The sequence below is a fragment of the Erinaceus europaeus genome, chromosome 3, assembly GCF_950295315.1.
Source record: "Erinaceus europaeus chromosome 3, mEriEur2.1, whole genome shotgun sequence".
In the NCBI taxonomy this organism is placed as follows: Eukaryota; Metazoa; Chordata; class Mammalia; order Eulipotyphla; family Erinaceidae; genus Erinaceus; species Erinaceus europaeus.
This window is the reverse complement of record NC_080164.1, coordinates 21,961,461-21,985,305: the sequence shown is the minus strand read 5'-3', so window position 1 is coordinate 21,985,305 and position 23,845 is coordinate 21,961,461. Positions and strand designations below refer to the sequence as shown.

General features: G+C 40.5%; 1 protein-coding gene across 4 annotated transcripts in view; it reads right to left on the bottom strand.

Moving 5' to 3' along the window:
* Positions 1-476: 476 nt before the first annotated feature.
* SPAST (spastin) overlaps positions 477-23,845 on the bottom strand; it is a 61,673-nt gene continuing 38,304 nt past the window's right edge. For all 4 annotated transcript variants that reach the window (XM_060186826.1, XM_060186828.1, XM_060186827.1 and 1 more), the window contains 10 exons: positions 22,445-22,519; positions 20,674-20,745; positions 18,687-18,762; positions 17,849-17,940; positions 14,722-14,801; positions 11,438-11,480; positions 6,555-6,634; positions 4,056-4,126; positions 2,453-2,493; positions 477-879 (listed from right to left, as the gene is read on the bottom strand). In XM_060186826.1, the coding sequence (XP_060042809.1) occupies positions 757-879; positions 2,453-2,493; positions 4,056-4,126; positions 6,555-6,634; positions 11,438-11,480; positions 14,722-14,801; positions 17,849-17,940; positions 18,687-18,762; positions 20,674-20,745; positions 22,445-22,519 (753 nt within the window). In that variant the 3' untranslated portion in view covers positions 477-756. The remainder of the gene's footprint in view (positions 880-2,452; positions 2,494-4,055; positions 4,127-6,554; positions 6,635-11,437; positions 11,481-14,721; positions 14,802-17,848; positions 17,941-18,686; positions 18,763-20,673; positions 20,746-22,444; positions 22,520-23,845) is intronic.

Sequence of the window (23,845 nt, the reverse complement as noted above, 5' to 3'; positions counted from 1 at the left end):
AGCATTGCTGCTATCATATTGCTTTCTAAATTGTTTGGTAGCAAGGTAATAGAAAAATAAGACTAAAAAGAACACAGTTGTTTAATGTCCATAGATTTCTGAAGAGGATAAAACCCTCAATATGCTTTTTCCTATTACTGTTATTTAGGAAAAAGTTTCATTTGGCACAATGAATTTGTAAAAAGAAAGGAAAAACAGAAAAGAGGAAGAAACATAAGTGTTTGGCATTCCAGTCACCTGTTATCAAGAGCACAGTGGGAGAGGAAATAGGAAAAGTTACTATTTTAAGAAAAGACGCTAGAAGACAAACAACCAACGGCTCTTGTGTCTTCTACTATTCACTGCCTCTGGAATACTTTCATCTGCAACACAATATACAAATGACTATTTACATTTTGATTATATAGTAAGACCAAAAACAGTTTTCTTATTTCTTGTTTTTTCTTTCTTTCTTTCTTTCTTTCTTTCTTTCTTTCTTTCTTTCTTTCTTTCTTTCCTCCTTTCTTTTGGGGTGCACTTACAGTCTTCACTGGTATGACCATGACAACGGAGGCAAGAAAACCTTAAACAAAATATTCTATTTGCATTGTGCATTTAAATTTGTTTTCTGGTTCATCTTCTGGGGTGCACAAAAAGTTATAAAACTGAAAAGTTCTGTAAACTTAGGCTGAGCTGCTGGAGTTGGTAACTATTCTCTGAAGACAGCACGTTTGTTTCTTGGAAAGTCAAATGTTCTGCAGGATTAAAAGTGTTTTCTTAAACAGTGGTATCTCCAAAGTCCTTATTCCAACGTATGTATGCTTCTAAGGTTTGAGGGCTCACACTGCGCTTTATTTTTTTCAAGGATTCAGTGAAGTCAGCTAATCGAATATTTCTCATCTAAATCAAAAGAAAATGATAAAAAGTTTTTATAAAGCATTACTCAATGATACATTAAAGCAATAATGCTGGGTTCTTGCTTGTTTTTTAAGATTTTATTTATTATTGTTTAATTTTCATTTATTTATTTTCTCTTTTGTTGCCTTGTTGTTTTTCATTATTGTTGTAGTTATTATTGATGTCGTCGTTGGATAGGACAGAGAGAGAGGGAGAGAGGAGGGGAAGACAGAGAAAGGGAGAGAGATGCCTGCAGACCTGTTTCACCGCCTGTGAAGTGACTCCCCTGCAGGTGGGGAGTCGGGGGCTCAAACTGGGATCCTTACGCTGGCCCTGTGCTTTGCACCATGTGCACTAAACCCACTGCGTTACCACCCAACTCCCAATTTCTGATGGTTTCTATCCAACAAATAAAGATAATAAAACATAAAACCCTCATTTTGGCTGGGTGGTGACAGACCCGGTTAGTATCTTTCCTTTCCCCTCACTTTTTTTTTTTTTTTTAATATTTTATTTATTAATGAGAAACATAGAAGGAGAGAGAAAAAGCCAGACATCACTCTGGTACATGTGTTGCCGGGGACTGAACTCAGGACCTCATGCTTGAGAGTCCGATGCTTTATCCACTGCGCTACTTCAGGGACCACATTCCCTCACCTTTTCTATCTTCCTCTCCTGTCCCAAATTTCCTGTTTTTTTTTTTTTTTTTTAATATTTTATTTACTTATTAATGAGAAAGATAGGTGAAGAGAGAGAAAGAATCAAACATCACTCTGGTATATGTGCTGCCAGGGACTGAACTCAGGACCTCATGCTTGAGAGTCCAATGCTTTATCCACTGCACCAGACCAAAATTTTCTATTTTATCAAAATAAAATAGAAAGGAAGCAAACCCTCATTTCCAATAATTTTCTTCTATTTAGTATTTTCATATTATAATAATAGAAAATGACTTAGTGGGAGTTGGGCAGTAGTGCAGCGGGTTAAGTGCACATGGTGCAAAGCTCAAGGACTAGCCTAAGGATTCGGCTCCCGACCCCCATCTGCAGGGCTGTCGCTTCACAGGTGGTGAAGCAGGTCTGCAGGTGTCTATCTTTCTCTCCCCGTCTTCCACTCCTCTCTCCATTTCTCTCTGTCTTATCCAACAACGGCGATATCAATTACAACAACAATAACTACAACAATAAAACAACAAGGGCAACAAAAGGGAAAATAAATAAATAAATGCTAAAAAAATTTTAAAAGAAAATTACTTAGTGGCTATATATATAATTTGTCTATTACCAAAGAACATCATAAGATATTCTCATTTGGCAGCCTGCAAGGTGCTGTGGTGGATAAAGTATTAAATTTTCAAGTAATAAATCCCAAGTTTGGTCCTCAGCATTGCATATTCCATAGTGAACCTCTGGTTCTCCCTTTCCTTCCTCACAGAGAGATTGTGCTTTGATAGGCCCCCATATGCAGAAGCAAGGTAAATTTTTCTAGTTCCTAATAAATTAGAAACATTCAGACAAAAAGATGTCCTAAAATATAGTTATCAGGACAAAGGAATAATAATTATAAGATATTATACCTCACTTGCAGACATATTCTTCACTTGTTCAGGTTTCAGTTCTGTAAAATACAAAAGTCTGTTAAAAAAAACAATTCTGATAAAAATGGATGAGCAGCAAATAAATAAATAAATAAATAAATAAGTGAAATGGTCTGAAAATACACTACTTGAGTAGTGTATTTTAAAGGGAAATGGCACTCATTAATATCAAGGACATATATAGGTTATAGGTGCTTAAAATACTATTCCTTCTAGGAGTAAGTAGGAGGCTTGTTTGGAGGGGGAACTATAGTTCAAAATCAACACATTTTACAAAGACGAGAATAAACTTAAATGAACACAACTTTATTTTTTACAAAAGGTATGCCTGTGTACACGCATATATGTTCTAAGTATCAACACAGGAGCTCCAACTTTCAGAACAAGTACTCTACCACTGGATTACAAACCTGGTGTAGGTCTTTCAATCCGAGAACATTTTTGTATTTTCAAAATAGTTAAAATGCTTTACAACATTATGTTATGTTTTTTGCATCCAGAATCATCACTGGGGTTCAGTCCCAGCACTACGAATCTACAGCTCAAAGTGGCTATGTTTTTCCCTTTTTAAAAATTTTATTAGATAGGACAGACAGAAATTGAGAAAGGAGGCAGAGATAAAAAGGTAGAGAGGGTGGCACACTTACTTGAGCACACATGATACAATGTGTAAGTGAAGCAGTGCTGCAGGTGTCTCTCTCTCTCTCTCTATCCCCCCCCCCCTTCCTGCTCAATTTCTGGCTATCTCTACCCAATAAATAATAATCTTTATCCAATAAATAAAGATAGTGAAAAATGTTTAAATGTTTCTTAAAGGGGGGGGGGCGAGTGATGGTGCACCTGGTTGAGTGCACATGTTACAATGCACAAAGACAAGGGTTCTAGTCCCTCGTCTCTACCTGTAGGGGGAAAGCTTTGCAAGTGGTGAAGCAGGGCTGCAGTTGTCTCTCTGCCTCTCTATCTTCCCATTCCCAGTCTATTTCTCACTGTCTGTATACAATAAATAGATAAAAATTTCAAAAAAAAAAAAAATGTTAAAAAGAGGGAGAGATAAAGATAGACACCTGCAGACCTCCTTCAGTTCTTGTGAAGAGTCCCTGCTGCATGTAGGAAGGGAGAGCTCAAATCCCACCTGAAACAGAAACTACTGTGCCAAGTTTTTAGTGATTTCATTTTCTGACTTCATACTAACCAGAAAGGCCACTCAAAATCTCTTATTAAACCTCTAAAGTGGTATAATAAATTCTTGTTGGGGAGTCGGGCTGTAGTGCAGCGGGCTAAGCGCAGGTGGCGCAAAGCACAAGGACCGGCATAAGGATCCCGGTTTGAACCCCGGCTTCCCACCTGCAGGGGAGTCACTTCACAGGCGGTGAAGCAGGTCTGCAGGTGTCTGTCTTTCTCTCCTCCTCTCTGTCTTCCCCTCCCTCTCTCCATTTCTCTCTGTCCTATCCAACAACGACGACAACAATAATATCTACAACAATAAAACAACAAGGGCAACAAAAGGGAATAAATAAATAAAATAAATATAAAAAAAAAAGAAAAAAATTCTTGTTAATGTTTCAAGCTCTACTACACCCACCTCTGATAGGACCCAGTGCAGCATCTTTTGCCAAAGCTGTTAAATCACTTCCTGAGTATCCATCAGTCATTCTGAAAAGGAAAAGGAAGATATAGCAATTTATTTATTTAACACACCTTTAGAGTGTTAAGATCTATACATAAAAAAAAATTAAAAACTCAATTTGCCATTGGCATCAAACAGACAATATATAATTTTGTTATAAGGACACAGAAAGGTTCACTTGTTAAAAACAAAACAGTCGAGTGATGGTTACTAGCATCTTGAATTTCTATCATTAGAACCACTCCTTTAGATTTAAGCAGACTCTTCTCCAGGTGGTTCCATTCTGTTGTAACATGTCACCTGGAAAGGTAACATCTCTAAGTCATTGGCGGCCAACTGACATTCACAATTACTTCCTACATCAGTTAGTCTTTAGCTTCACAAAGAGCACAGCCTTGACAGAATGGGGGCCAATTAATGTATATCTCTCTAACTGCAGGACAGACAGGGCAGAGGAGGAACTGGGGTAAACACACTGGGAAAGAAGAGGCACACCTGAACAGGATGCCAAAGTGGAGAGTCCTGGGCAGCCAAGAGATTATCAAAGGAAACTAAGAACTAAGGAGGCAAAGGGAAAGAGGAAAATAAAACAGGAAAGAAAACATTTATTGATTATGCACAGTATTAAATAAATACCAAAACCAAACACTGTGAGTACAATTCTTTACTGGAATGAGAAAAAAGGACTTCACTGTTTCCAAGTTTTAAAACTTTTCTTTTTCTCACTGGTATCTGGGAATTCAAGTTTTACTGAAACTACAAGCTATTTAGTTATCGTCTGAGTACTCTGACTACTTTGAGAATTTTTTCAGTGACTAAAATTTTCATGTCCATCTTCAACATTTAGTCTCCACTTAAGTATACTGCTCAGAAAAAAGTACAGAATACATCTTAAAATTCTGTATAATGGGGGGTCGGGCGGTGGCGCAGTGGGTTAAGCGCACGTGGCGCAAAGTGCAGGGACTGGCGTAAGGATCCCGGTTCGAGCCCCCGGATCCCCACCTGCAGGGGAGTCGCTTCACGGGCGGTGAAGCAGGTCTGCAGGTGTCTATCTTTCTCTCCCCCCCTCTCTCTGTCTTCCCCTCCTCTCTACATTTCTCTCTGTCCTATCCAACAACAAAGCAATGTCAACAATGGCAATAATAACCGCAACGAGGCTGCAACAACTAGGGCAACAAAAAGGGGGAAAAATGGCCTCCAGGAGCGGTGGATTCATGGTGCAGGCACCGAGCCCAGCAATAACCCTGGAGGAGAAAAGGAAAAAAAAATCTGTATAATGAAAAAGAACCAGCTTAAAGAAAATGAATTAGTGAGGCCTGGCACTGGCACTGGCACATGGTTAAGCCACATATCACCATGTACAAGGATCGGGCTTCAAGACCCTGTTCTCCACTTGCAGGGGGGAAGCTTCATGAGCAGTGAAGCAGGTCTGCAGGTTTCTATCTTTCTTCCTCCCTTCCCTTCTCAATTTCTCTCTGTCCTGTCAAATAAAAAAAAAAAAAAGAGGAAAATACGGCCACCAGGAGCAGTGGCTTCAGAGTGCTGGTACCAAGACCCAATTGATGGCAATTAAAAAAGAGAGAGAGAGAAAAAAAAGGAGAGAGAGAAAAGAAAATGAACTGGTGTGAGCAGAGATGAGACAATTTATTTAAAATTAAGGGGCTAGGTGGCGGTGCACCTGTTATAGCCTTACAATATGCAAGGACCCAGGTTCCCCACCTGCAGAGGGAAAGCTTCATGAATGGTGGAGCAGTGCTGCAGGAGTCTCTCTCATCCTTCTCTCTCTCCACCCCCTTTTCCTCTCCATTCCTGTCTCTATACAATAAACCAACACATAAATGTTATTGCACCGTTTCTGTCTCCATCACAGCAATTCTATGTTGTCTCCAGCCTCCCTTGGTAACTGTTTATTGTTTTGTATACTGTAATAAATTTTAACCTTTTCTGAAACTTTAAAGTGGTGCCAGGGTGTATCTTCTCTTTACTCTCTCCTTTGTCTCTGTTTCCCTCTCACCTAAATAGGAAATCATTTTTTGTCTTTGCTACCCAGGCCTTCACCACTTCAGATTGATTGTTTTGGGTCAAAAGAGACAAACAAGGAGAAAAGGAGAGAGAGAGAGAACATAGTAGCAAACCTTTCCCAGTGTGATAGGAGCTGGCCTAGCTTATGCGCAGGGTAAAGCAGGCACCCACCCCTCAAAATTAATTCTTATAATTTTTATTGTGTTCAAAGAATACAGTACCAACATTAGGTATTTATGCTATGACTTGTAGAAGATCTAAATGATAAAATTTAGACACCAAATATATGAGGTATGAAGATGAAATAGAGGATGAGAAGTTTTTTGATAAACAAATGACTCATTTTATACTCAAGATTTAGCAAAAACAAAATAAAATAAAACAGAAACCCTTTAAAGACAGCTGTAATACAAACCAAATCAACTCACTCACCTAGCAAGTTGAGCTAGTTCTTTTTGGGTCAATGGGCTTCCTTGTTTACATAATAGATTTTTTAGTAGAAGTAGTCTTGTCTGAAAAGAAATATTAGAGAATTATCAGTCTTCAGAATTAGCCTGTACCGCCTTGTTATGTTTCACTTCAGAATGTATCCAGAGACTTCAGGTGTGGAATATCAACCCTTAATCTTCATTACTCTGCCACTAGGTTCCAGGTGCTACCATAATGCCAACCTGACTTCCCTGGGCAGACAACCCCACCAATGTGTCCTGGAACTCCACTTCCCCAGATCCCTGTCCCACTAAAGAGAGAGACATTCAGCAGGGAAGCAATTCCAGAAGCCAGACCTTCCACCTTCTGCATCCCACAATGACCTTGGGTCCATACTCCCAGAGGGATAAAGAATAGGAAAGCTATCAGGGGAGGGGAGGGGATACAGAGATGTGGTGGTGGGAACTGTGTGGAGCTGTACCATTTTATCTATGGTTTTCTCAATGTTTCCTTTTTTTTTTTTTTTTTTTTAAGATTTTATTTATTTATTGATGAGAAAGATAGGAGGAGAGAAAGAACCAGACATCACTCTGGTACATGTGCTGCCTGGGCTTGAACTCAGGACCTCATGCTTGAGAGTCAAGCGCTCTATCTGCTGCACCACCTCCTGGACCACTATGTTTCCTTTTTATAAATAAAAAAATAAATAAATAAAAAGAGAGAGAGACAGGTTGGGAGTGGATCGACCTACCAACGCCCATGTTCGGTGAAAAAGCAATTACAAAAGCCAGACCTTCCACCTTCTGCACCCCATAATGATCTTGAGTCCATACTCCCAAAGGAATAAGGAATAGGAAAGCTACCAATGGAGAGGATGGGATACGGAACTCTGGCGGTGGGAACTGTGCTCCTCTTATGCTATGCTCTAGTTGATCGTTATCATGTGCACTTAACCCGCTGTGCTACTACTGCCTGGTCCCTCTTTTTTTTTTTTTCACACCTATAAAGAACTAATTGTTGAAAGGGGGCCCACACCAATGTAAAAGACTCTGGGGTGGGGGTGGGTGGGTGGGCAGAATACAGGTCCAAGAAGGATGACAGAGGACCTAGTGGGGGTTGTATTGTTATATGGGAAACTGGGGAATGTTATGCATGTACAAACTATTGTATTTACTGTTGAATGTAAAACATTAATTCCCCAATAAAGAAATAAAATAAATAAATAAAAACTAAAGGGAGCCCAAAAATTACATGGAAAAGAGGAGAATCTCTTCAACAAACAGTTTCGGAAAGTGGATTGAGGGTGGGGGTTAGATAGCATAATGATTACACAAAGAGAATCTCATGCCTGAAGCTCCAAAGTCCCAGGTTCAATCCCCCACACCACCATCAGCCAGAGGTGAGCAGTGCTCTGGTTTAAAAAAAATAAATAAAAAGTTTGTTGAAACATGCAATTAATCTGGACTACCACAAATCATCATTCATAAAAGTTAACTCCGGGGAATCGGGCGGTAGCAGCAGTGGGTTAAGCGCATGTGGTTCGAAGCGCAAGGACCGGTGTAAAGATCCCAGCTTGAGTCCCCAGGTCCCTACCTGTAGGGGAGTCGCTTCACAGGCAGTGAAGCAGGTCTGCAGGTATTTATATTTCTCTCCCTCTCTCTGTCTTCCCCTCTGCTCTTCATTTCTCTCTGTCCTATCCAACAATGATGACATCAATAACAATAATAACTACAACAATAAAAAAAAAAAAGGGCAACAAAAGGGAATAAATATTTTTTTAAAAAGTTAACTCCAAATAGATCAAAGACATGAAGACATGGGCATTACATTAGACCATGAAAATTCACCCAACGAAAACAAAACTACCTATGAAAAAGGATCTACGTACACGGAAGGTGGGGGTGAAGAGGGAGTTGAGGTGCTCATACTTGAGGGCGGAAAAAGACCTAAACAGGGGTGAGAATTTCTGCAGACACCCGTCAGAGATGGGAAATTGTACCCATGTGTCAGCATATATACTATAAACCACTAACCCCACCTCTATAAAATGATTTTTATTTTTATTTTACTTTTTATTTTATTTTGACTCCAGGGGTATGGCAGGGGCTCGGTCCCTGCACTATGAATCCACTGCTCCTGGAGGCCATTTTTTCCACTTTGCTGCCATTGTTATTGCTGCTGCTGTTGTTGTTGGATAGGACAGAGAGAAATAGAGAGAGGAGGGGAAGATAGAGAGGGACAGAGAAACACAGACACCTGCAGACCTGTTGCTTCACCACTTGTGAAGCAACTGCCCTTACAGGTGGGGAGCTGGAGCTCAAACCCGGATCCATACACCTGTTCTTGCACAACACGCCATGTGCACTTAACCAGCTGTGCTACTGCCAGGACCCTATAAAATGACTTTTATTTATTTATTTTTTTAAAATAACTTATTTATTTATTCCTGAGAAAGACAGGCAGAGAAAGAACCAGACATCACTCTGGTACATGTGCTGCTGGAGATTGAACTGAGGACCTCATGGTTGAGAATCCAATGCTTTATCCACTTCACCACCTCCCAGGCCAGAAGAAAGACTTTTTAAAAAAAAAAGTATTGGGAGTCGGGCGGTAGCGCAGCAGGTTAAGTGCACATGGTGCGAAGCGCAAGGACCGGTGTAAGGAACTCAGTTTGAGTCCCCAGCTCCCTACCTGCAGGAGAGTCGCTACACAGGCAGTGAAGCAGGTCTGCAGGTGTCCATCTTTCTCTCCCCCTCTGTCTTTCCCTCCTTTCTCCATTTCTCTCTGTCCTATCCAACAACGACAACATCAATAACAACAACAGCAACAATAACTATAACAATAAAATAAGGTCAACAAATGGGAATAAATATAAAAAAATTTTTTTAAAAAAGTATTGTGGGAGTTGGACGGTAGCGCAGCGGGTTAGGTGCATGTGGCACAAAACCCAAGGAACAGCGGAAGGACCCTGGTCCGAGCCCCCGGCTCCCCACTTGCAGGGGAGTCGCTTCACAGGCAGTGAATCAGGGCTGCAGGGTCTTTTTAAAAATATTTATTTATTTTCCCTTTTGTTGCGCTTGCTGTTTTTCATTGTTGTAGTTATTGTTGTTGTTATTGATGTCGTCGTTGTTGGATAGGACAGAGAGAAATGGAGAGAGGAGGGGAAGACAGAGGGGGAGAGAAAAACAGACACCTGCAGACCTGCTTCACCGCCTGTGAAGGGACTCCCATGCAGGTGGGGAGCCGGGGGCTCGAACCGGGATCCTTCTACAGGTCCTTGCTCTTTGCGCCACGTGCGCTTATCCCACAGGTGTCTGTTTGTCTTTCTCTCCGCACCCTCTCTCTTCCCCTCCTCTCTCCATTTCTCTCAACAACAATGCCATCAATAATAATTACAGGGCAACAAAAGGGAGTAAATAAATATTAAATAAAGATTTTTTTTAAAAAGAAGTAATATTATTGTGCAGGGACCAGTGCAAGGATCTATTTCCAGCCCCTGGCTCTCCACCTGCAGGAGGTTGGTTCACAAGCTGTGAAGCAGGTATGCAGGTATCTTTCTCTACCTCTCGGTCTCCCCTGCCTCTCTCTGTCCTATACAACAGCAAAACAATAACAGTAACAGCAACAACAACAACAATGGAAAAAAGATGGCCACCAGGAGCAGTGGATTTGTAGTACAGGCAATGAGCCACAGAGACAACACTGTAGAAGAAAAAGAGAAAAAAAGCAGTATCATTAATGTATACTAGCGTGACTTAAACCTTTTTTACATGGTTTTTTTTTTTGTTTGTTTTTTTATCTTCTTTTAGTTCCTTGAGAGAATTAACAGAAGCCAAAGGGTGGCTCACTTGGTTAAGTGCACGAACTACAGTGTGTAAGGGCCAGGGTTCAAGCCCTGGGTTATAATGACCTTAGGGGTAATCCCTATTATTGTGCATATAAATGGCTCATTTTATTGGTAGTTAGTATTCCATTAAATAAATATATAGCATTTGTTTATTCATTCAACAATCAATAATTCTTTTGGAGTTTTGATACATTTGTAATACTGCTATAAAAATTGTACACATCTTTTTTCTGTATAAGTCTTCATGTGGGCATATTTCTCTCTCTTCTTTTCTAAGTTTTGTTTATTATTTGATAAGAAAGAGAGAAAGAGAATCAGAGTACCATTCTGGAACATATGCAGCCAGGGATCAAACTCTCAGGACCTCAAGCTTGATGGTCTAATGCTTTATTCACTGTGGCAACTTCTGGATGACATAATTTCACATCTCTTGGGTAATACTATGGAATGGAATTCTTGGACCTTACAGTAATTTTGTTTAGCTTTTTAAGAAATTGTAACACTAGGGAGTCAGGCAGTAGTGTAGCGGGCTAAGGGCACGTGGCACAAAGCGCAAGGACCTGCGGAAGGATCACGGTTCGAGTCCCCAGCTACCCACCTGCAGGGGAGTTGCTTCAGAGGCGGTGAAGAAGGTCTGCAGGTGTCTATCTTTCTCTCCCCCTCTCTGTATTCCTCTCCTATTTCTCTCTGTACTATCTAACAATGACATAAATAACAACAAGAATAACTACAAAAACATTAAAAAAAAACAAGGGTAACAAAAGGGAAAATAAATAAATATAATAAAAAAAATTTTTTAAAGACATTGCAGCACTATAATTTTTTTGGGAGAAAGTCTATTTTAATTAAAGAATTAATAGTGGTTTATAACATTATAAAATTATAGGGGTAGGTCCACAACATAACCACCACCAAAGTACAGTCACCCACCACACAATATTATTTATCAGTGTGGCTATTCCAGAGAATGGAAAACTCATTATTGTCAAGATAGTACTTTTTGCTTTTGCTTAAAAAAAAATTCATATGAAATACATACCTCCTCATTTGGCAAAGACACATACACTCGTTTGGTGAAACGCCTAAAGGAAAGAAGGGGGAGGAAGATTTAATTTCAGAAATAAGTAATTCAGGGAGGACAGGTGTTGGCACACCTGAGCGCAAATGTTGCAATGTGCAAGGACCTGGGTTTGAGCCCCTGCAGGGAGAAAGCTTCACAAGTGGGGAAATATTGTTGCAGGTGTCTCTCTCTGTCTCTCTCCCTCTCTACCACCACCTTCCCTTCTCAATTTCTGGCTGTCTCTTTCCAATAAATAAATAACTTTTGAAACCAGTTACTCTTTTATTATTTTTTGCCTAAAGATGTAATGATGTACTAATGAGGTGGCTGGTGCTAGGGGCGCAGTGATCAGAGCAGAGCCATGATTCTGGCATCTGCCAAGCTGAGAATAAAACTTGGGGCAGAGTGCTTGCAAGTCCATTATCCTATCTGATATATCTCTGTGGCAGCACCAGTTACTCTATTTTATTTTATTGGGTTCTCAGAAAAGTCATGATGTTTTTCCTGTTCCTCCAGGGTTATCGCTGGAGCTCACTACGAATCCACTACATCTGGAGGCCATTTTCCCCATTTTTGTTGCCCTTCTTGTTGTCGTTGTTATTGCTGTTGTTCCTGTTGTATAGGACTGAGAGAAATGGAGAGAGGAGGGGAACACAGAGACGGAGAGAAAGATAGACACCTGCAGACCTGCTTCACTGTCTTCGAGGAGATCCCCCTTGCAGGTGGGAGCTGGGGACTCGAAGTGTGATCCTCTTAGGCCGACCTTGTGCTTCGCGCCATGTGTGCTTAACCCACTGCACCACCACCTAGCTCCTGATGCTTTTTTCTTTGTAAAAATGCATTATAACTTTTTAAACTATTTATTTATTCCCTTTTGTTGCCCTTGTTGTTTTATTGTTGTAGTTATTAATGTTGTTACCGATGTCATCATTGTTGATAGGACAGAGAGAAATGGAGAGAGGAGGGAGTTGGGTGGTAGCGCTGCAGGTTAGGCACATGTTACACAAAGCACAAGGATCCCGGTTTGAGTCCCCGGCTCCCCACCTGCAGTGGAGTCGCTTCACAAGTGGTGAAGCAGGTCTGCAGGTGTCTATCTCTCCCCCTCTGTCGTCCCCTCCCTTCTCCATTTCTCTCTGTCCTATCAAACGATGACATCAATAACCACAACATAATAACTACAATATCAATGAAAAACAACAAGGGCAAAAAAGGGGAAAACAAATAATAATAAATATATATATATATATATTTTTTTTTAAAAGAAATGTAGAGAGGAGTGACCCTCTGCAGGTGAGGAGCTGGGGGCTTGATCCGGAATCCTTACACCACTCCTTGCACTATGCGTCATTTGTGGTTAATCCGCTGCGTTACCACCTGACTCCCCATTATAACTTTTTTTTTTTACAATTTTTAAAAAATATTTTTTGTATTTATTTATTCCCTTTTGTTGCCCTTGTTTTTTCTTTTTTATTGTTGTAGTTATTGCTGTTGTTACTGATGTCGTTGTTGTTGGATAGGACAGAAAGAAATGGAGAGAAGAGGGAAAGACAGAGAGGGGGAGAGAAAGATAGACACCTGCAGACCTACTTCACTGCCTGTGAAGTGACTCCCCTGCAGGTGGGGAGCCAGAGGCTTGAACCGGGATTCTTCTGTCAGTCCTTGTGCTTTGCACCACATGCACTTAACCCGCTGCACTACCACCCGACTCCCCCATTATAACTTCTATGACAACCTCTTTTTTTTTTTTTTTTAAATATTGTCACAAGTTAGTGCTAAACATCAGTGCCAACATGACTGTATGGTCCCTGGTACTGTTTGTTTGCTTTGTTTTGTTTTTAAAGATGATGAGAAACAGAAAGGAGAGATAAAGCATAACTGCTCCTGAAGCAGGTGGGAATGAGGGGCTTGAACCCAGATCCTCATGCACGATGATGTGAATCTACTGGGTAAGTCATCACAACCCACCCTACTTATGCCTCTAGTGTTATAAAGTGGGGCTGGTGCCTAAACTACAAATTGACTACTCTTGGTGGCCATTTTTTTCAATTATTGGATAGGACAGAGAGAAATTAAGAGAAATGGGGAAGATAGGAAGAGAGAAAGACATCTGCAGACCTGTTTCATTGCTTGTGAAGCAAAAACACAAGGAGATTTCAGTTTAGTGAAAAAAAGTTGCACACTGCATTTTTAAATCTTTCTTTTAAATAAAATAAATTTTCAATTTATTTATTTGTTTGATAGAACAGAGAAACTGAGAGTCAAGGGGAAATGAGAGATAGAGAGATAGATTGATAGACTGATATGGAAAGAGAAGACACCCACAGTACTGCTTGTGAAGCTTCCTGCTTGCAAGTTGGGGGCTTGAACCTGGAACCTTGTCTTGTTATTTATGTGTTCAACCAGGTGAGCCACTGCGTGGCCCCAGTTTCAATTTTTTTAGCTGAAGAAGAATCAGATCAATCCTGTCTCTTATTTACACACACACACACACATATACACCCTTATTAAGTAAGGGTTCTTGTTAGGTCCAAGAGATTACCTGTCAGTTCAGAGCATTCATAGTACAAGTAAAGATACAATAAATGAGAGAAAAATGAAGAAAATGCACAAGTAGACTTTGCCATAGAGCAAATTAAAACTTTGATTAAAAATACTTCTGTGATTTTATTTTCCCTTTTGTTGCCCTTGTTGTTTAACATTGTTGTTATTGATGTCGTTCTTATTGGATAGGACAGAGAGAAATTGAGAGAGGAGGGGAAGACAGAGAGGGGAAGAGAGAGAAAGAGAGACACCTGCAGACCTGCTTCATTGCTTGTGAAGCGACTCCCCTACAGGTGGGGAGCCGGGTCTCGAACTGGGATCCTTATGCCAGTCCTTGTGCTTTGCGCCATGTGTGTTTAACCTGCTGCGCTACCGCCCGACTCCCTACTTCTGTTGATTTTTTTTAAAAAATTACTATTTTACCAGAGCACTGCTCAAATCTGACGGGGGAGGGGGGCTTAACCTGGGACAGTGGAGCCTCAGGCAGGAGATTCTTGCACAAAATCATTATCTACACCCACTCTGATATTTTTTAAATAATTTAATTCAATTCAGAAGAGGCATAAAGACTACACCTCTTGTACTTGTCTTCAAGGTCTTTATTGACACTAAATTAAGGAAATTAATTTAGTCTTAAAGTTGACCAGAGGAAAAAAAAAAGAGAGATGAACACACACGTAAACACATCTATAATAAATGTGTTTGTAAATAAATTTCCCTACCTGAGAACAGCCTCATCAAGCTCTTGTGGCCTATTAGTTGCTCCCATGACAAGAACTCTGTCATCTCCAGCAGACTGTACCTATAAGATTAAAAATTTTTAATGCATATAAAGCAGTAATGAAAATATAAATATTTAATTATTTTAATTTCTTTATTGAGGGGTTAATGCTTTACATTCGACAATAAATACAATAGTTTGTACGTAACATTCCTCAGTTTTCCACATAAGACAACTCCCACTAGGTCCTCTGTCATCCTTTTTGGACTTGAACTCTCCCTGCTACCCACCCCAGAGTATTTTACTTTGTGCAATACACAAGCTCCAGTTCAGGTTCTACTTGTGTTTTTTCTACTGATTTTGTTTTTCAACTTCTGCCTGAGAGTGATATCATCCATATTCATCCTTCTGTTTCTGACTCATTTCACTTAACATGATTTCTCCAAGCTCCATCCAAGATGGACTAAAAATGGTGAAGTCATCATTTTTTATAGCTGAGTAGTATTCCATTGTGTATATAGACCACAACTTGCTCAGCCAATCATCTGTTGTTGGGCACCTGGGTTGCTTCCAGGTTTTGGCTATTACAAATTGTGCTGCCAAGAACATAGGTATACACAAATCTTTTTGGATGGGTGAGTTGGGTTCCCTAGGTTATATGCCCAAGAGAAGAATTGCAGGGTCATAGGGTAGGTTCATTTCTAGCCTTCTGAGAGTTCTCCCGACTATTCTCCATAGAGGTTGCACCAATTTACATTCCTACCAGCAGTGCAGGAAGGTTCCTTTGTCCCCACACCCTCTCCAGCATTTGTTGCTTCTACCTTTTCTGATGTGTGACATTCTCACAGTAGTAAAGAGGTATCTCATTGTTGTCTTTATTTGCATTTCTCTGACAATCAAAGACTTGGAGCATTTTTTCATGTGTTTCTCAGCCTTTTGGATTGGATCTCTTTTGTGGTGAATATTCTGTCCAATCTTCTCCCCATTTTTGGATGGGATCATTTGTTTTCTTGTTGTTGAATTTGGTGAGCTCTTTATCTATTTTGGTTATTAGCCTCTTGTCTGATGTATGGCATGTAAAGATCTTCTCTCATTCTGTGAGGGGTCTCTTGGTTTGGGTATTGGTTTCTTTTGCTGTGTAGAAGCTTTTTAATTTAATCCAATCCCATAGATTTATCCTTGCTTTAGTCTTCTTTGTAATTGGATTCGTTTCATTGAAGATGTCTTTAAAATGTATGTGGAGAAGAGTTCTGCCAATATTTTCCTCTAAGTATCTGATAGTTTCTGGACTAACATCCAAGTCCTTGATCCACTTGGAATTTACTTTTATATTTGGTGAAATACAGTGGTTCACTTTCATTCTTCTGCATGTTTCAACCCATTTTTTTTGAACATCATTTGTTAAAGAGACTCTGCTTTCCCCATTGAATAGTCTGGGCACCTTCGTCAAAGATTAGATGTCCATAGGTGTGGGGGCTCCTTCTGAGGTTTCAATTCTACTCCACTGGTCAGTGTGTCTATACATGTTCCAGCACCAAGCAGTTTTGATGACAATGGCCCTATAATACAATTTGAGATCTAGGAGTGTGATGCCTCCAGTTCTGTTCTTTCTTCTGAAAATACTTTTGGAAATTTTAGGTCTTTTCTGGTTCCAGATAAACATTTGTAGCATTTGTTCTATTCTCCTAAAAAAATGTGGTTTGGGGAAGTTGGGCAGTAGCACAGCGGGCTAAGCGCACATGGCACAAAGCTCAAGGACCAGCATAAGAATCCCGGTTCAAGCCCCCGGATCCCCACCTGCAGGAGAGTCACTTCACAAGCGGTGGAGCAGGTCTGCAGGTGTCTATCTTTCTCTCCCCCTCTCTGTTTTCCCCTCCTCTCTCCATCTCTCTCTGCCCTATCCAACGATGACATCAATAACAACAATAATAACTACAATAATAAAACAACAAGGGCAACAAAAGGGAATAACTTATTTTTTTTTAAATGTGATCGGAATCTTGACGGGGATAGCATTAAATCGTGTATGTCTCTGGGTAGTATATTCATTTTGATGATGTTAATTCTTCCAACCCATGAACATGGAATATCCACTTCTTTGTGTGTTTTTCAGTATACAAGTTTTTCACTTCTCCTGGTAGGGTGGGTAGCCGGGGGCTTGAACCAGGATCCTTATGCCAGTCCTTGAGCCATGTGCGCTTAAGCGGCTGCACTACCGCCAAATTCCACCCCCCAAAATTTTTTTTAAATGCTGAACACTTAAAAAACAAACAAACAAACAAACACAAAGCAGGTGCACCATCCAGGAGAACTTTGCTGTTAGAATATATGTTGTGGTTTGCTTTGTTTTTTAAACAAAAGTAATGTTTTTTAAATTATTTAATTATTTATTTGATAGAGACAGCCAGAAATCAAGAGGGAACAGGGAGATAGAGAGGGAGTGAGACAGAGAGAAACCTGCAGCACTGCTTCATCACTTGCCAAGCTTTCCCCCTGCAGGTGGGGACAAGGGTTTTGAACGTGGGTCCTTGAGCATCGTAACATGTGCGCTCAACCAGGTGTGCCACCACCTGGCCCCCTAAACCAGAGTATTGTTTAGTTTCGGCATATGGTGTGGGCTCAAATGTTGTTGCTGTGGAGTCTCAATCCTGGAAGTTTTGTTTTGATTTTTAATTACTAGGGTTTGGTGACTACTAGGAATCCACTGCCATTTCTTCCTTTCTGTCTATTTTATGTGACAGGACAGAAAGAAATTAAGAGGGGAGATAGAGTAGGAAAGAGAAAGATACCTGCAGACCTGCCTCGCCTTTGTGAAACATTCCCCTGCAGAAGGGAAGTGGGGGGCTTGAACCTGGTTCTTTCTATAGGTCCTTGCACAGAGTAATGAGTGCTTAACAGAATATACCACAACTCAGTCCCGGGCATGCATGCCTTTTTTTGTTTTTTGTTTTTGCAAAAACATTATGTATTTGCATAATTTCAAAAAACTAAAATAAAAACCACCCATTTTTACAAAACCCTCCCAATATCCACTTCTTGTTGTTGTTGTTTTCTAAGTAGGATGATTCAGTAGGAAAATAGATACACTAAAATGCCACTGCATTCAAATTATCATAATCAATACTTACACCATCAAATTCTATTAGAAACTCGGTTTTTAGACGTCGACTGGCATCATGCTCTCCTTCTCTTCTTTCACACAACAGGCTGTCAACTTCATCTAGTGGGAATACAAAGACAACACATTAAGTAAAAGATAACTCGCGTGACTCAGCTGAGATTGATCTAGCTCATTAGTGCAGTTCTTTGTTCCGCCTTTTTTTTTTTTTGGCCTCCAGGGTTACAGTGCTGGTGTGGCACTATAAATCTACTGCTTCTGGAAGCCATTTTTCCCATATTTCTTGCCCTTATTATTGTTGCCATAGCTGTTGTTGTTACCAGATAGGACAGAGAGAAATAGAGAGACTAGGGAAAGACAGATGGGGAGAGAAAGACAGACACCTGCAGACCTGACTCACCGCTTGTAAAGCAAACTCTCCTCCCCCCGCAGGTGGGGAGCTGGGGGCTCCAACCAGGATCCTTACACTGGTCCTTGCACTTCACACCACATGTGATTAACCCACTACGCTACCACCGCCCAGTCCCCCTTAGTTCCTTTTAAAGTTTTAATTCATTTATTGGCACAAGAGAGAGCATGAAGGGGAGAAAGAAGATCAGAGCAGCACTCTGGCACGTGTGATGCTGGGGTCAAACTTGGAACCTCACGCACTTAGGTGCAATGTTTCAGCCACTGCACTATTGTCTGGGTCTCACTACTGCAATTCTAATGTAGTTGGAACCTACTCAGTTCATTTATCTCTAACTTAGTGCTAAAGAAAACAAAACAAAAACTGCTTCCGTTGAATAATCTTTCCTAACATTCTCGCTCATACAGAAAGAGGGGAATTGTTGGAAACATGTTCTTACCTATAAAAATAATTGAAGGCTGAAGTTCTCTAGCCACAGCAAAAAGAGCTCTTACTAGTTTCTCTCCTTCTCCCATCTAAAATAAAACAATATATAAATATTATGTATATAATGTGACATTATTCCAACATTTAAAACTTCATGATTAAAAGTCTAGAACTTAGGTATTTAATTTCCTTTCTTGACAACAACCTAAGATTTGGTTCAAGGAAGGTGGGGGGATATTGCAGAATTGTCCCTTATAAATTAACAAAACAGACTGAATAGTCTGTACAGTACTTTAATATAATACACATCTATTCAGTAAGCCCCAAACTGCTAGATTTATAAAAGTTGGAAAGTTCTGTCCTAAACAAAACTTGCTCTATTAAAAACATCCTAAAAACTCATTTTCACTGTCAAAAAAATATCAAAATATTTGTAGGTAGCTCAGGACATCTATGAACTACTCTTGAAATATTTCTAAGGATACCGTGCTAACATCATATGTATACCAAAGCTTCTAGTGAAAGGGCCATGAGGTTGGGGTGATCGGCTGTAAAAAACTGAGTGTCCTCAGGGGCCAGGCAGTAGCACAGCTAGTTAGGTGCTCACATTACAGCATGCAAGGACCCAGGTTAAAGACCCAGGTCCCGTAGCACAGTGGGTTTAGCGCACATGGTGCAAAGCGCTAGGACGGGTATAATCCTGGTTCGAACCCCCAGCTCCCCACCTGCAGAAGAGTTGCTTCACAAACAGTGAAGCAGGTCTGCAAGTGTCTATGTTTCTCTCCCCTTCTGTCTTCTCCTCCTCTCTCCATTTCTCTTTGTCCTATCAAACAACAACGACATCAATAGCTACAACAATAAACAAGGGCAGCAAAAGGGAATAAGTAAATATTAAAAAAAAAAAAACCCTATCCCCACTTGCAGGGCGGAGGCTTCACTAGTGGTGAAGCAAGGTTGCAGGCGTTCTTTTCTCTCCCTCTCTATCACCCCCTCCGCTGTCAATTTCTCTCTAATAAATAAAAAAATATTTTAAAAAAAATTAACTGTCCTCTAGATGGTACTTTCTAAACTAACTACAGAGAAAGACTAAGCCCAGCTTTAGAATAACCTAAACAGGGGGTCGGGCGGTAGCGCAGTAGGTTAAGTGCACGTGGTGCAGAGTGCAAGGACTGGCATAAGGATCCCGGTTTGAGCCCCCGGCTCCCCACCTGCAAGGGCTTCGCTTCACAGGCGGTGAAGCAGGTCTGCAGGTGTCTAGCTTTCTCTCCCCGTGTCTTCCCCTCCTCTTCCATTTCTCTCTGTCCTATCCAACAACAACGACATCAATAACAATAATAGCCACAACAAGGCTACAAAAACAAGAGCAACAAAAGTGGGAAAATGGCCTCCAGGAGCAGTGGATTCATGGTGCAGGCACTGAGCCCCAGGAATAACCCTGGAGGCAAAAAAAAAAAAGAAAAACCTAAACAAATATTCTGAGCCGGAAGGAGCCTAAAGAGATCGAGTCTTACAACACTAACATATTACAGCAGAAGTTAGGCCTTAAATGACATTTGTAATTCTTTTTCAAATAAACAGACAGACATAGAGACACAGAGACAGACAGCACTAAAGCTTCTATCAGTGCAGTGGGAGCCCAGTGTGAACCTGGCTTGTGCATATGACAAAGCAAGCACACTCGAACATGTACATTCAACCAGGTGTACCAACCCTGGCCCCCCAGCCCAACATTCTACATTTTAAAACAGTTAATTAATTAGTTAATTACTTAATTCATTTACAGGAGGGGGGATGATACAACAATAACCAGAGCATCATTCTGGCACATGTCAGAGACTGAACTCAGGATCTCACGTTTTATCCACTGAGCCACCTCCCATTCACAGACTTCTATTTTGAAAAGTGATATTTATGATATAATTTACATATCACTTATACTTAACATAATAACACTAAAACTAACTTAAAACATGGGCAATACTAGGAAAAGGAACACTCACGTATTTTGATGTTAAACTTGCAGCACTTATACTAAAGAAGGTTGCATTAGATTCTGCAGCTACTGCTTTAGCCTTTGAAAACCACAAGAACAAATATTGCATTAATTCAACAATAAACAACACAATCCACTGAAGTATAAAGATTTCCTGAAAATGGAATGTAAGGCACAATTCCTGACCAACACAATCTATTTGTTTTCTTCTCAGCAATGTGGAAAGGATTTAGGTAAAACTGTAGTTCTTTCCAAAAAAAAAAAAAAAAGTATGGGAGGTGCTGGGCAGTAGCACAGCGGGTTAAGCGCACATGGCACAAAGCACAAGGACTAGCATAAGGATCCCGGTGTGAGCCCCCAGCTCCCCACCTACGGGGGGTCACTTCACAAGCGGTGAAGCAAGTCAGCAGGTGTCTGTGTTTCCTCTTCTCTGTCTTCCCCTCCTTTCTGGATTTTCTCTATCCTATTCAATAACAACTACAAGGGCAACAAAAATTGGGAAAATGGCCTCCAGGAGCAGTGGATTTGTAGGGCAAGCACCAAGCACCAAGCCCAAGAATAACCCTGGAGGCTAAGGGGAAAAAAAAAAAGCCTAAGAAGTTTTGTTGTATTTTATTTTATTTAACTAAAGAACTGCTCATACTCTGGCTTTGGTGGAGCCAGGAACTGAACCTGAAACCTCTGAAGCCTCAGGCATGAAAATCTAATGGCACCTAGCTCTCCGCCACAGGAAGAGATTTTAAAGAAACAAGATGTGGCTGAGGGTAGATAGCATAATGGTTATGCAGAGGTTCTCATGTCTGAGGCTAAGGTCCCAGGTTCAATGGGAGCCAGAGCTGAGCAAAAAAAAAAAAAAAAGAAAGAAAGAACTTAACAAGATGCTATTCTTTATTTAGATACAGCAACTTAACTACAAATAGCTAGGGGATAAGTCAGTGTTCCCGTTTACTTTTTTAACATTTCCCCTCTAGAAGAGATAATGAAGGGGAAAGAGGCACCAACAGTGTAGGAAAAAATATCTTTGGCCAGGGCAGAGGATACATAGCATAATGGTTATGCAAAGAAACTCTCATGCCTGAGGCTCCAAAGCCCCACTACCATAAGCCAGAGCTGAACAGTGCTCTGGTTAAATAAATAAATAAATAAAATCTTTGGCCAAACAATGTTTTAAAAACTATGCTACATTAGGGCTGGGCAGTAGTTCGCCCATCTGAGCACACACACTACCACACATAAGCTACTGATCTGTACGGGGGGAGGGGGGGTATGATATTCACAAGAGGTATAGTAGGACTGCTTCTTTCTATCTCCTTCTTGCCTCTATTTCTGTCTGTTCTGTAAAAGAAAAGAAGGGGTCTAGGGTGGACTGGTCACAAGGAGCAGTGGCTTCATCAAGCAGGCAGTGAGCTCCAGCCATAACTCTAGTGGTAATAAAAGAATAAATAATAAAGCAGTGTCATGCTGGCTCTTCAATAATGTTTCTAAGAAAGTAAAAACTGAAGGGCTAGAAAGATAATACAGTAAGCTAAGCTCTTTTCGGGCAAATATTATTAATCAACTGTGGAAAGTAGTAAAACATACACTGCTCAATTTAACTAACACATAACATTTTTTTTTCATTTTTTCCTCATTGGTAGTTTAAAAGATGTATACTATAGCAGAAAGTAAATCCCAAGTGGACTCAGGAACACTGTAAAGTTTTTATTTTCTCAAACATCTCCACAGCACACTCAAAAAGAAAGAAAGAAAGAAAGAAAACAAAGGTTTTAAATCCTTACCAGCATTGTCTTCCCATTTCCTGGTGGGCCAAAGAGTAACAATCCTCTAGCAGGAGCTCTAAGCCCTGTGAACAACTTTAAAATATACACTTTTAGTGCACAACTATGATTCTGAAGATAATTTTCCAGACATTTTAAGCAATGACATAGAAAATTTTTCATTTTTCAGTAGCGTCCTCCAGAAAAGAGCTGCCCTAAGCATTAAAGAAAACACATGCTCAATAAATGTGTATATTATTTTATATTTTTCAGACTATTTCTATAGTATTTATTTTACTTTATCAGATAAAGACAAGAGAAACTGAGAGGGTAGGGAAATAGGGAAGAGAGGTAGCTGAAGGACTACTTCACCGGTTGTAAAGCTATTCTCCTGCAGGACCATCATCTGGCCCAGCCCTTTATTTTTTATTGTTGTAGTTATTATTGTTGTTGTTGTGGATGTTGTCGTTGTTGGATAGAACAGATAAATGGAGAGAGGAGGAGAAGCCAGAGAGAGGAAAAGACAGACACCTGCGGACCTGCTTCACCACCTGTGAAGTGACTGCCCTGTAGGTGGGGATCCGGGGGCTAGAACTGGGATCCTTACACTGGTCCTTGAGCTCTGCACCATCTGCGCTTAACCTGCTACACTACCGCCTGACTCCTCTATTCCCCCATCCCTTTGTTTTTTAATGAGATACTGATAAAGACCAAAGTACAGGGGGCAAGGTGGTGGCACACCTGGTTGAGCAAATATGTTACAGTATGCAAGGACCCAGGTTCGAGCCCCCGCTTCCCACCTGCAGGGGGAAAGCTTTGTGAATGGTGAAGCAGTGCTGCAGGTGTTTTTCAGTCTCTCTCCCTCTCTATCACCACCTTCCCTCTTGATTTCCAATTGTCTCTATCAAGTAAATAAAAGATAATGATAAAAAATTAAAATTAAAAAAAAGACCAAAGCAGAGCTCAGCTCTGGCTTATAATGGTGCTGGGGATTAAACCCAGGACCTCATAGCCTCAGAGATGAGAGTCTTTTACATAATCATTATACCATCTCCCCGTAGAGATTAATATAATTATTATTATTATTTTTAAATCTTCATTGACCAAAATGAAAGGTAGTCTGGCTAAACAAGACAGTAAACATAGGTAAAATTTTTCTGTCAACTTTAGAAAGCACACCAAACAGAAAATTAAGATCTTAGGAATCTTCAAGATAAAAAGACAAGGAAAAAGGTGGTGCAAGGGGCAAGGACCGGTGTAAGGATCCCAGTTCGAGCCCCCAGCTCCCCACCTGCAGGGGAGTCACTTCACAGGTGGTGAAGCAGGTCTGCAGGTGTCTCTCTTTATCTCCCCCTCTCTGTCTTCCTCTCCTCTCTCCATTTCTCTCTGTCCTATCCAACAAAAATGACATCAACAACAATA